Source organism: Dreissena polymorpha, chromosome 3 (genome assembly GCF_020536995.1).
Source record: "Dreissena polymorpha isolate Duluth1 chromosome 3, UMN_Dpol_1.0, whole genome shotgun sequence".
In the NCBI taxonomy this organism is placed as follows: Eukaryota; Metazoa; Mollusca; class Bivalvia; order Myida; family Dreissenidae; genus Dreissena; species Dreissena polymorpha.
This window is the reverse complement of record NC_068357.1, coordinates 137,359,965-137,373,888: the sequence shown is the minus strand read 5'-3', so window position 1 is coordinate 137,373,888 and position 13,924 is coordinate 137,359,965. Positions and strand designations below refer to the sequence as shown.

The 13,924-nt window shown below is 37.1% G+C and overlaps 1 protein-coding gene across 8 annotated transcripts; it reads left to right on the top strand.

Moving 5' to 3' along the window:
- Positions 1–2,155: 2,155 nt before the first annotated feature.
- On the top strand, positions 2,156–12,751 carry LOC127871619 (uncharacterized). Of its 8 annotated transcripts, none has more exons than XM_052414728.1 (12): positions 2,156–2,224; positions 3,193–3,332; positions 3,864–4,032; positions 4,593–4,702; positions 5,589–5,708; positions 5,870–6,026; positions 7,497–7,612; positions 7,989–8,114; positions 9,147–9,308; positions 10,237–10,398; positions 11,329–11,490; positions 11,848–12,751. In XM_052414728.1, the coding sequence occupies exons 2-12, from the start codon at positions 3,248–3,250 to the stop codon at positions 12,348–12,350; spliced, it is 1,872 nt and encodes a 623-aa protein (XP_052270688.1). In that variant the 5' UTR covers positions 2,156–2,224; positions 3,193–3,247; the 3' UTR covers positions 12,351–12,751. The 8 variants fall into 8 exon arrangements, with proteins under 8 accessions (XP_052270688.1, XP_052270686.1, XP_052270685.1 ...); XM_052414726.1 differs by lacking the exon at positions 2,156–2,224 and adding an exon at positions 2,469–2,604 and having other exon boundaries at positions 3,184–3,332; XM_052414725.1 differs by lacking the exon at positions 2,156–2,224 and adding an exon at positions 2,474–2,604 and having other exon boundaries at positions 3,235–3,332.
- Positions 12,752–13,924: the final 1,173 nt, after the last annotated feature.

The window sequence follows — 13,924 nt, the reverse complement described above, 5'->3', positions numbered from 1 at the left end:
ACATCGGAAAGATTTACGGGGTCCTATAACGATAGACGTTTTAGTCGTCTTGTGTCTGGTTTTGCCCCAAACTGGTAATAATCGCTAAATGTATGAGGAAAACCAAATATTCCACAGGACATTTTCGTTCACATAGTTTCAGAATTGGGCGTGCAACAGATTTGGCCAAACAAGATCTACCGGATGAAAAAAATAAAGCTTCTTGGCAGGTGGCACTCGGATTGCTTTAAAAGATATGTCAGATAAATTGCCTCACAAAGACGAAGGATTGTAGTAGTATTAAGCATAAATATTACCGCATTTAAAAATATAATATATATATATATATATATATATATATATATATATATGCACATATGTATAAATAGAGATTTTTCAATTTGTCAATCTTTGATATAATATTGAATAACATTTTATTTTATTTTGTTAACAGTCTCTACGTTTTATTTGCGAATTTGTCTGTTTCCAACCAATCACCCTAATAGGTTTCGGTTAATGATAAATCTGTATAATTGTAGACATCTGGGTCCTGGGTTATTCTATCCCTTATTGGGCAGGAACGAGAGCAATGCAAACCGGTAAAACAGACCTAAAGACTCCGAACAAAATTTGCTGGATGGGCGTAAGAGGCCTCGGTTGGCACAGGTTACGGCACGCAATAGAAGCAGAAGTGCTGCTAGGTACTCCCCCGTCCATCATAGTGGTCCACCTTGGTGGTAATGACCTGGTTTATCACTCCGTCTGGCAGATACGGAATATCATGGATAGGGAGTTTAGGTACATCAGAACTGCATTCCCAACTTGCCTCTTGATCTGGGTCGATATTCTGCCTCGTCGGCTTTGGTCAGGGGCTGACAATGTTAAAGCAGTTGATAACAAACGTAAGCGAATTAATCGGTTGAGTCGGAAGCTGATTTTGGCTTCTGAACACGGGGATGTGCTCTCTTGCGACATTCAGCAAGAGAACAGATTCTTTGGGTCTGACGGCATTCATTTGAATGAGGTCGGTCTGGAGTTCTATTTGGATGCGCTCAGAAACACCATTATTAAGCATTGTTCGTAGGTTTTTTATCATAGAATACACAATTGGGGTTCAAGTCATTTGTTATCCCTTGTGATTTTACGGTTTATTCTTCAAGTTTTTTATATTTCTGTGTTTTTGTATAATCAGGTTTCCTGTTCGGTTTGAATTTTTTGGGGAAAACTTAAGTTTCTGTGGCGGGAAAAATTCAACCGGCTGAGAAAACGGATACATATTTTTACTAGGCACGAATTCATGTACGGAAAAATTATCACACAAAATTCATTTTACAATATCTTTGACTGACACTGATCTGTTGATGGGGCAACAACACCCCATTCCCGTCAGTGAAGTGATGGCTACAGATATTCTCGGTATTTTGTTCAGATTTATTTTGATTATGTCCGTTGTGATAGGATGCTGTGGGTCATCCAATTTAACGGTTAAGGTATCGGGATGCTGTGGTTCATCCAATTTCAAAGTAAAGGTATGTGTGGATGCTGTGGTTCATTCAATTTAAAAGTATGTGTGTATGCTTTGGTTCATCTAATTTTAACAATAAAGGTATGTGTGGATGCCGTGGTTCATCCAATTTAAGGTTTGTGGTTGTGGCCCGTGTTTTGGTAGCAACCTCAGTGTGTCTGGATGCTGTGGTTCATCCAACATGTTTAACATGTCACAGTCGATGCAATTAACGTTATCTCAGCTGGTTGGATTTAACCCTTAAAGCGCTGGAGCTGAATTTTAAAGGCCTTTGCAAACAGTTTGGATCCAGATGAGACGCCACAGAACGTGGCGTCTCATCTGGATCCAAACTGTTTGCTATTCTGATAGTATTCTTTGAAAAAAATTCGAAGAAAATGCTAATTTAAGAAATTCAGCAGACGACATTTGAGCAGACGACAAATTTCCCAGCATGCAAAGGGTTAAGGGACCTACGATACATTCACGTAACCCCGTAGTGTCGTTAGCCCGTAGTGTCGTTAGCCCGTAGTGTCGTTATCCCGTAGTGTCGTTATCCCGTAGTGTCGTTATCCCGTAGTGTCGTTATCCCGTAGTGTCGTTATCCCGTAGTGTCGTTAGCCCGTAGTGTCGTTAGCCCGTAGTGTCGTTATCCCGTAGTGTCGTTATCCCGTAGTGTCGTTAGCTCGCGGCCTTATTATCTCCACTCTGCTTGTATACATTAGATGTACATTTAAATGGGTAAATAATGTTTGTATTGTTTTGTGTGTTTAAATTTACTTACTTCACAATGAAATAATAAGCGGTACTTGATGGCTTTTGTTTAACTTCTTTGATGAATATTTGCAAATGCATTTAGGTTAGAGTGCTGACGAATTATTGTCAATATAAACTATTAATTGGCCTATTGAAAGAATTGAAGTTTAAAACGTTTCCCATTTATTTATAAAATGCTACGCTGTATGTAGATGATCCATTTGGTAAACACTGGCTCAAACTGTACATTACGGTCGCGTTGTTATACTGTGATGAGGTTGGAAAATGCTTTAGTATTTCGCTGAACACTTGTCAAAGCTACTTGCTTGCTTAAGTGTTTTGGCACCGATATGCTGCATGACCAAGTAAGTAATCTAAATGTAAACTTATAGCAATGCAATAATTTAAATAAGCTTTATTTGCGAATATCTTCATTTTAATTTATATCAAGTAATGACTTTCGTTTGTTGTTTCCTTTCTTATTAGAATTATTACATTAGTGTACACTTTAAGATAATATTTTAGACATGTGCGGTGAACACCGTGAATTAGGACGGCACTCACCGCCAACATTGTAATATTTAATTTCAAATATAATGTGAAGATTTACATCGTAGATCCTTCATAATATATTGTGCATCTGCATGAAACCTTATTTTACAGCATATATGTATATTTATTTAATTTTTTGCAAACATTTGGGCCTTGTTCTGACAAAACTGGGCTTAATGCATGTGCGTAAAGTGTCATCCCAGATTAGCCTGTGCAGTCCGCACAGGCTAATCAGGGACGACACTTTCCGCCTAAACTTGATTTTCGGTAAGAAGGGACCTTCTTGAAACTAAAAATACTATAAACGCGAAAAGTGTCATCCCTTATTAGCCTGTGCGGACTGCACAGGCTAATCTGGGACGACACTTTACGCACCTACATTATGCGTCCAGTTTTCTCAGAACGCGACTCAAAAAGATCGTATTTCAATAACCGCGTGGAAGAAAAAGAACTACCATGAATCAGAGAATGCTGGTCAAGTGTATTGTCATCACTTCACTTGTCAAGTGTCTGCTCAGCTATCACCGTGACACTTACGAATGTGAGTGGGAAATGTATTGTAGACCGGACTATTTACCAATGCTTTTACTGGGATACTTTATAGATGTTTAATTGAGCCTAATCTCTTCACTCAGTCTTAAGTCTAAGAATGGATTGTGTGAAAACATGCCGCTATTTAAATATCTTACGATGCGATAAAGTGTGTTGTTGATTAATCGACAGTATTAACATGCCTCATTGTCCTTACAGATTTCAATATGACCAATACCTTTAACACATTTATGGCTAGCGTCTAGAAAAAAGGCCTTGACAAAAAGCGTAGACCCAGATGAGACGCCGCATCATGCGGCGTCTCATCTGGGTCTGCGCTGTTTGCTTAAAGGAATTTCTGTAAGAAATATTTTAAATATAGAAATAAATATACTAGACATCCCTTATTTGGAAATAAATTGATCTAATTTAGAAGGATGAGAGAGGCCACTAGGCATAAATAGGTTAATACAATCTTGTTTACGTGTGTATGTGTCCTGTAAGAGTGGTGCTGTAATAGAATGTTTGTTCGGATGTTCAGATCTTCTGACGTATGACACTACATGTCTGGACACGGATACCTGCTACACGGTCTCTAGTCAGGAGACCACCTATAGCGCCGCCTGGTTGGATTGTCATAACAACGGAGGCTTCCTAGCAATGCCTAAAACACCCATCGAGATGCAATTCATACGCGATAATATCCTTGGGTAAGAAGTCTAAGCTGTACAGATGATATAATTTGTAATATTATAAATAGTGAGAATATATGAAACAAAGTATAGCAGCTACGACGCTTTTTATGAATTATAAAAAAGGAATAAATAAAGTAGATTTTTTCTTATTGTTTTGTGCAAAGTTGTGAGAAGTGTAAAGGTATCAAACAGCTGTTTACGTTGTTTAAGGATAATTAGTAAAATAGTAACAATATACTTGCGACTGAGAATTAATGTACATGACTGTTTCCGGATATGTGTTTTGATGTATAAAAGCATCTACAAAAGGTTCATTTTCTTCGTTTCAACTGTTAATTTATCGCGTTTTCATGTTGAAAAAAGTCATCACAATATACCAAAAAGAATTACTTATTTGCAACCGATGCAAGCAATTCAATAACTTTTAGCGATTTAACAAATAGTTCCATAGTATTAGGGATTCGTTGCGATCGCACTACGGGTGCAAATTTAAAACAAAAACACAAAAACCATAAATAGCGAAGGATAAAAGCATCACCAGCAACCACTTTAAGTTTAGTATTTGTTCATTTTAGTACGGGAAATCACGAACCCGTGTGGATCGGACTGACGGACTTCAGCAAAGAAATGTTTTTCAAATGGAACGACCAGGAAGATCTGTCTACATCTACGTACTGGAAACTAAGTACGTTGTTTAAATGTTTCAGGTTATGAAGTTATTTACAAGTGTTGTCAAGTTCAGTGTATCGTTCTTCTGAAACGGTTTATTTTAAATGAATGTCGCCCTTCGCTCATTTTAAGGTGACACACGAACACGACACTTAAATAAAAGCATTATATAGTAACGCTTCGAACGAAAACTTTATGTACATTTAACAATTTGAATGGCACATCGTCAATTCAAGCTTAAAGCAAACAAAAATGTTACAACAAAAACCGAGATTTGTTGTTCAGCGTCGTGTTTCATGTCTTTGTCACGTGTGTTGTCGTATATAGCTTTTAAATGACACATGGTAATCAATGCGGAATCGCACATTTTACAACGACACGCGACATTGCATGGGGCTTGTTGACTGTCAACTATAATCGCTTATTTCAATCGCTTAAGATTTAAAATAAAATGAAACACTACATACGACCATGAATATCTACGCAGGTTGATATAGTGTTTTTCGTGAAATAACCTTGCATCTACGACCTTTGGTTTATCAACATGTTGATTATTTAGGATATGCTCATGTGTACAATTAACTGTCGTTCTTCTTTGGTCACTGCCGAGTGTCGCCTTTATTGCGCTCATTTAATTCTTTTCAAGTTTTCCTTATAAATTTAAATATAAGAAATGGAAGTATGAAAATGGAAATATAACATAGTTTGTTAAATATTTTATTCTTCTCTTCAAACAAAACTTAACTTCGAATAATAAGTATCATGTCTGTTTCCGAAATTTTGTTCAATCGCTGTTTTGCAAACACAGTTCAATCACATACGATCAATTGTATTCGTTTGTGTTATCTAACCCAACCGACTACTTATTGAAATTCTGTGATTTCTGATTCAAAACTCTGCAGATGAGCCTCATGACAGCAAGGGGAATGACGAAGACTGCGTGGAAATCAAGAAAGACGGACTCAATAACGCGCGGTGCGAAAATATTGCGAACCGACACATATGCCAGACCCATCCACAAGGTAAACGACACTACACGCTTTAAGTTCACATCAAAGTCAGCCAGAGAAAGTAGACAATTATCTCGTATATTATCTCAAAAATATATGGATTGCAATGCATTTGAACGTAAAATATGGTTAATATATTTTTATTAACTCATGAATCACAAATCTCACCCCAGAATGCTTAGCTGGTTCCCCGTATATGTTCGGCGACCGCTGCTATCGTTTGTATACCGGCGCCTTCACCATGAATGCTGTCACGTGTCCGAATAATGGCCTTCTCGCCATGCCGAAATCCAAAATCATCAGCACCTATCTGGACAGCATCAACCTGTAGTAAGTTTAGCCATACCTTTTTGACAAACTCGTCTCAACAGGCCTGGACCAAGCAGTTTTGGGATGAATTGACAAGATATGTTTTCATCACGTGAAAAATGATGAATGCCCTTGGTAAATTTAGAGAGAACTACATCAGAATACATCAATTAGTAAAACAATTCGTATTTAAAGCAGGTTCACAAATGGTTTTATTTGAACAACTGCGATAGAGTGTGTTTCCATTGCCAGGAATAAGGTTGTGATAGTAATTGTAATTGATATCTGCCTGGCTGATAAGGTTTGAAAGAATCGCAGGTACGCTTAATATTTAGAGAAACATTGTTATTTTCACTTTATTTGACTTCACTTTTAATTTAATTTTTGATTCACTTTGTCTCAATCAATAATGGATGTTTGTTTTGCTGATGGTTGTAATTTTAAAGTCAATAATCTCGCTTCTATTTTATGCGTATGGCAATTACAATTAACTTTTAGTGTTTTTCCCAGGAGGGCAAAGGGGCATGGTGCATTACTTTTAAAAAGGGCATTTTAGCGCGCAGTTTAGGCAAAAAAAGGGCAAAAACGTTCCCTGAATACCTGAATTACGGGGAAACATGTAATTGCATCAGAAGCAGTTGTGGAAAAAATAACATATAAACAAACACATGTAATGGTCATAGATGTATTTAACTAACTATGATTTATATTAATATATTTACCTTGCAATGTACATTTAAGTTCCATGCTGTTTCAATAAACTGTACAGCACGACAAACATAATAAAGCAATATATGCATATGAATCTGATTATACACAGATCCACTAACATATAAATGCAACCATGTTTGTCTTATCCCATTTTCTAACAATAATCTTGACAGATGTTTAAAATAGCATTGCGAGTAAATTGATCGCTAACAATATGCAAACACTCGTTTCCGTGACATACATCCACCGAGTAGTTTACAAATAAATAAATAATGTTGTTGCTATCTAAAACATTTTTATGCATCGTTGATTATCACAGACATTTCATTAACTCCTTCTTAATGTATAATCTGCATCGTTAATTCGATCGTTTACGACGCTATTTGCCATTTTTGCAGAGTCACAATTTAATTCTGTATAGTCCGCCATGTTGATAAAATGTCAAATGATGTAAGCGACAGGTGCGCATAGCAACGTTAAATCGCATACGCGATTCGCATTTTGTGAAATTAGTATACGTCTCAGTAATTATTTCATTATTAGATCTAATTATCTTAAAAACGAAAACGATAAAGAATAAATTTGTTTGTGATTTTAAATGTAATTATGCGGAAAAATATATGTTTTGATATAACTAAATAATGCATGCAATGCACAATTGCCACGAGAATAACACCGAGTTTTTCATCTAAAGTCTCCGAAGTAATACAATGCCGAGCGAAAAGTGCGCTTGGTATAACATCTTTACGGCCACAATCATAATCAATACATTTGTTTTAGTGACAATGATCTATGGATTGGACTGAACTATATAAGTACACGTGGCTTTGTGTGGGCTGACGGTGAAAACGCATCGTCAACGGACCTTGCTTATTTTGACCAAATGTTCGTTGGAGGTAAGTGTTAGACACGTTATTGAGACATATATTATGTAGGTTTTACGGCTAGTTTCGGTACAGCGTATACGGGAATATTAATGTGTCTTGTTCTGATAAAACTGGGCATAATGCATGTGCGGAAAGTGTCGTCTCTGATTAGCCTGTGCGGACTGCACTGGCTAATCTGGGACGACACTTTACGCATACGAATTAAGCCCAGTTTTATCAGAACAATACACATTTTGTCTTTAAGTTCATGTTGACTTATCAAGCCCTCCTGTTTGGGCTGCTTGGAATTTTAATTTTCAATTAAATTGATTCTATTATTCCGAAAGTCACGATACATCTCTCCATTAAAAGGTTTATTTCAAAACATTTAACATATTGCTCACAGGTTTACCTTATACGACGAATATCTCGGCGCTCTTTGCCTACTTGACCCCGTCCGGCCGTTGGGACATCGCGTATGAAGGGACAGACATAGCCATGTCATTTATTTGCGAGTACCGTGTGCAAGCAGGTTGTCATTCTTCCAAACTGACCATTTCGTTGCTGTATTTAACCCATTTATGCCTAGTGGACTCTCCCATCCTTCTAAATTGGATCAATTTATTTCCGAAATTAGGGATGTCTAGTATATTTATTTCTATATTTAGAATATTTCTTACAGAAATTCCTTTAAGCAAAAAGCGCAGATCCTGATGAGACGCCGCATCATGCGGCGTCTCATCTGGGTCTACGCTGTTTGCCATGGCCTTTCTAGACACCAGGCATAAATGGGTTAAATATGTCAGAATCAATAGTGGATGTTTGTTTTGTTGATGGCTGTAATGTTAAAGTCACTAAACTCGTTTATATGTTATTTGTTTGTTATACACAACTAAAAGTTCATTTGAGAGGAAACATTTACACGATACACTTGACAAAAATATTTTAAACAAATTACATTCAGTGAAAGTCAGCGCTCTGATATTTTTTATTCATAAATGCATAACATTAAATATTAGAAAACAAGGTTCAGTTCTTTAGCTTTATCTGCATGTATTTGCAAAATGACACAGATTGCACAAAATGGGTTTGGTTAGATCTATTAAAATGGGTTTGGTTAGATCTATTAAAATGGGTTTGGTTAGATCTATTAAAATGGGTTTGGTTAGATCTATTAAAATGGGTTTGGTTAGATCTATTAAAATGGGTTTGGTTAGATCTATTAAAATGGGTTTGGTTAGATCTATTAAAATGGGTTTGGTTAGATCTATTAAAATGGGTTTGGTTAGATCTATTAAAATGGGTTTGGTTAGATCTATTAAAATGGGTTTGGTTAGATCTATTAAAATGGGTTTGGTTAGATCTATTAAAATGGGTAAAACAATAGGCAAGAAAGTTAGCTAAATGAATACTCATTCATACAACGGGATTCCGAACTGATTATGTCCGGTCATATGCATAAACCACACAATAGACGCCCGTCAAGCATACAAAATAATGAAAATGCAAAGCTGTAGGGTCAAGTTTGTGTACCACCCTATTGTGTTTCGCAATACTACTACAGATTGTGGCCCGTTGGTCTATAGCTACGGTACTACCGCTGCCCACGACACCAAGGAAGGCGTCACATACTCTGTCACATGTAGGGAGGGTTTCGCGCCCGAAGTTGCAGAGACAAAGTGTATGTCAAACGGATCGTGGGTTCCACAACCAAAATGTCTCATAGGTAAAAGCCACAAGTGTAAGTAATGTAAACTTTTAGCCTGGTCCAAAACTGATACGTTTTTTAAAATTGAATCTGAATGATTCTGTTTGCAACTGAGTGTGTGTAAATGATGAATCAGTTGTTATTCAACGAATGTTGAATGTCGATGCAGGCCATTGTAAAAGACAGTTTGAAGAAGCGCAAATTCATGTGTTATATGCATGTATCGTAAATTCAAAAAAATCAAATATTCGGCCACATTATTTCGTTGCACATTGAATAGACTTTACCCTTCACACAACTGTAGAGATAACTTACATTTTTATTGTTCATGCTTTACAAATCGATGTGCGAGTACCGCGTGAAATCAGGTTGTCATTCTTCCAAACTGACCATTTCGTTGCTGTATTTAAATTTATCAGAATCAATAGTAGATGCTTGTTTTGTTGATGGCTGTAACTTTAAAGTCACTAATCTCGTTTATATTGTATTTGTTTGTTATACACAACTAAAAGTTCATTTGAGAGGAAACATTTACACGATACAATTGACAAATATATTTTAAACAAATAACATCCAGTGATATTCAGCGCTCTCATATTTTTTATTCGTAAATGCATGACAGTAAATATTAGAAAACAATGTTCAGCTCTTTGGCTTTATCTTCATATTATACGATATACCCAACCACTAAAACTGTATCTGCAAAATGACATACATTGCACAACATGGGTTTGGTTAAATCTATTAGATTGGATGAAATAATAGGCAAGAAAGTTAGCTAAATGAAGACTCATTCATACAACGGGATTCCAAACCGATAGGTTATGTCCGACCATGTGTATAAACCACACAATAAACGCCCATCAAGCAAACAATTTAATGAAAATACAAAGCTGTATGGTCAAGTTTGTGTACCACCCTATTGTGTTTCGCAATACTACTACAGATTGTGGCCCGTTGGTCTATAGCTACGGTACTACCGCTGCCAACGACACCAAGGAAGGCGTCACATACTCTGTCACATGTGAGGAGGGTTTCGCGCCCGAAGTTGCAGAGACAAAGTGTATGTCAAACGGATCGTGGGTTCCACAACCAAAATGTCTGATAGGTAAAAACCTCAAGTGTATGTGATGTAAACCTTTAGCCTGGGTCCAAAACTGATACGTTTTTTTAAATCAATTCTGAATGATTTTGTTTGCAACTGAGTGTGTGTAAATGATGAATCAGTTGTTATTGAACGAATGTTGAATGTCGATGCAGGCCATTGTTAAAGACAGTTTGAAGAAGCGCAGATTCATGTGTTAAATGCATGTATCGTAAATTAAAAAAAAATCAAATATCCGGCCACATTATTTCGTTGAACATTGAATAGACTTTACCCTTCACACAACTGTAGAGATAACTTACATTTTTATTGTTTATGCTTTACAAATCGATTTGCGAGTACCGCGTGAAATCAGGTTGTCATTCTTCCAAACTGACCATTTCGTTGCTGTATTTAAATTTGTCAGAATCAATAGTAGATGCTTGTTTTGTTGATGGCTGTAACTTTAAAGTCACTAATCTCGTTTATATTGTATTTGTTTGTTATACACAACTAAAAGTTCATTTGAGAGGAAACATTTACACGATACAATTGACAAATATATTTTAAACAAATAACATCCAGTGATATTCAGCGCTCTCATATTTTTTATTCGTAAATGCATAACAGTAAATATTAGAAAACAATGTTCAGCTCTTTGGCTTTATCTGCACGTTATACGATATACCCAACCACTAAAACTGTATCTGCAGAATGACATACATTACACAACATGGGTTTGGTTAAATCTATTAGAATGGATAAAATAATAGGCAAGAAAGTTAGCTAAATGAAGACTCATTCATACAACGGGATTCCAAACCGATAGGTTATGTCCGGCCATGTGTATAGACCACACAATAAACGCCCATCAAGCAAACAGTTTAATGAAAATACAAAGCTGTATGGTCAACTTTGTGTACCACCCTATTGTGTTTCGCAATACTACTACAGATTGTGGCCCGTTGGTCTATAGCTACGGTACTACCGCTGCCAACGACACCAAGAAAGGCGTCACATACTCAGTCACATGTGAGGAGGGTTTCGCGCCCGAATTTGCAGAGACAATGTGTTTGTCAAACGGATCGTGGGTTCCACAACCAAAATGTCTGAAAGGTAAAAGCCTAAAGTGTTTGTGATGTAAACCTTTAGCCTAGGTCCATAAACTGTTTTTTTTATTGAATCTGAATGATTTTTTTTGCAACGGAGTGTGTGTAAATGATGAATCAGTTGTTATTGAACGAATGCTGAATGTCGATGCAGGCCATTGTAAAAGACAGTTTGAAGAAGCGCAGATTTATGTGTAAAATGCATGTATCGTTAATTCGATAAAATAAATTATACGGCCATATTATTTCGTTGCACATTGAATGTGCCTTCCCCTTCACACAACGGTAGAAATAACTTTGAACATTTATTGTGTATGCTTTACAAATCGATGAAGCAAAATGAATATTCATACTTTGTTCCTAGCCGATGGTTACTGTCTTGACACGTGCGTAAATTACACCGTGGATGACCGTCAACTCGACGCCCTCGTGCAGAATTTAACCTTGGACAGAGGCAACCTTTCGTCGATGCGTAGGCGAATGAGCTCGGCCGAAGACAACAGATTCCTTTCCAAGTGCATTGGCCTTTCCGGCGTGGCAATAATTTGTAGCTTCTGTGGGGTGTTTGTATGCTTGGATCTGACCCGCCTGTTGTGTTCCAAGTCAAGCACCCGGGTAAAACCTGAGGACAAATCGGGTGTATCAGGCGTAGCGATCATTTGCGGCTTCTGTGGAGCGTTCGTCTGCCCTGACAAGGACCGCCTTTGGTACAAGTCGAGCAATCGAATGACGCCAAAGGGTCGAAGTGGCGTTTCCGGCGTATCGACCATTTGCGGCTACTGTGGCGCGTTTGTCAATTTCGATCAGACCCGTGTCTTGGGTCCCAAGACGAGCACCCGGGTAACGCCGCATGACCAGAGAGAGTAGTGTGTACCTCCATACGCCAATTGCAAGAATCCGATGCCTTTTGATATCTTGAGCGCGGATCATACATTGGTTTAACTATTGATGATGGACATTAGACTGAGTGTACAAGCGAAATATAGTGAACAACACAAACATGGTTATGTAGGCATGTATTTGTTAACTATATAGACTATTCTTTCAATCAATATCTGTCAAATCGTCTGGAGTCCAAGTCATTTCTTTCGCGAAACTGTGTGCATTTATGTAATAACTAAAATCAATTATCATCGGTATATTTAAATTTATAAGAACTTCGAACATTATTTAAAATTGATTTATTATACGAACGATGTGAAACGTGTAAAATTTATTGTACACAATTTAAGATACATATTTGATTTAATTAAATGGGCCTTTTTTGATGTTTGTCATTAAATGCTTTATATTGATACATTTAAACATTGAAAAATGAAAAAAGGTAACCCTCAGCAGGACTCGAACTACTGACCCCTGGAGTCCTGGAGTAAAAAGGCTGCGCATTAGACCACTCGGCCATCCTTCCTTGTACATGTAGAGAAGTATTTTATACTTCATATAAGCAATCCGCGTAGTTTCACAAAATCTAACGACAACAACAGAATTCTCCAAATAATTCAATCGTTTCGCGTTGCAACGCTTTATAATTTTCAGGTTTATAAATAGCCAAAAGATGCATATAAAGGCTATTTTAGAGAATGGTAAATGTTCAGTATTACGGTCGCCTCAGAAATATCATAACTAAAACGAAAATTTGCGAATATGAAACAACTTTTTTCAATTTTGTCAATTTAACAAAACGTGAAAAGGCCCCTTTAACCCATTCATGCCTAGCGTCCTGAAAAAAAGGACATTGCAAACAGCGTAGACCCAGATGAGACGCCGCATAATGAGGCGTCTCATCTGGGTCTGCGCTGTTTGCTTAAAGAAATTTCTGTAAGAAATATTCTAAATATAGAAATAAATATACCAGACACCCCTACTTTTGGAAATAAATTGATCCGATTTAGAAGGATGGGAGAGTCCACTAGGCATAAATGGGTTAAAGTGCAAATGTCTTACCAGAGCCGGCAATACATAATTGTTTATTGCACGCGAATGTATAATGATTCCCTACCGTATTTGACAAGCCTGCTAGACCGCTGAGATCACGAATAAATGAGTCGCGTTCTGAGAAAACTGGGCTTAATGCTTGTGCGTAAAGTGTCGTCCCAGATTAGCCTGTGCAGTTCGCACAGGCAAATCAGGGACGATACTTTCCGCTTTTATGACATTTTTCGTTTAAATGGAGTCTCTTCCTAGCAAAAATCCAATTTAGGCGAAAAGTGTCGTCCCTGATTAGCTTGTTTGCCCAGATATGCCCAGTTTTCTCAGAACGCGACTAAAATGCTAACTTTCTTTTCGTATTGATCGGACTATTATGTTAACAGACACAATGCACACTGGGTAAAACCAACACATTTAAAATGGTATATTCTACACCGCTTTACTAAATACAATTCAATTGTTATAAAAGTAAAAGGGGTGTGTATGTTTTTATATTGTAATCCCTAGCAATA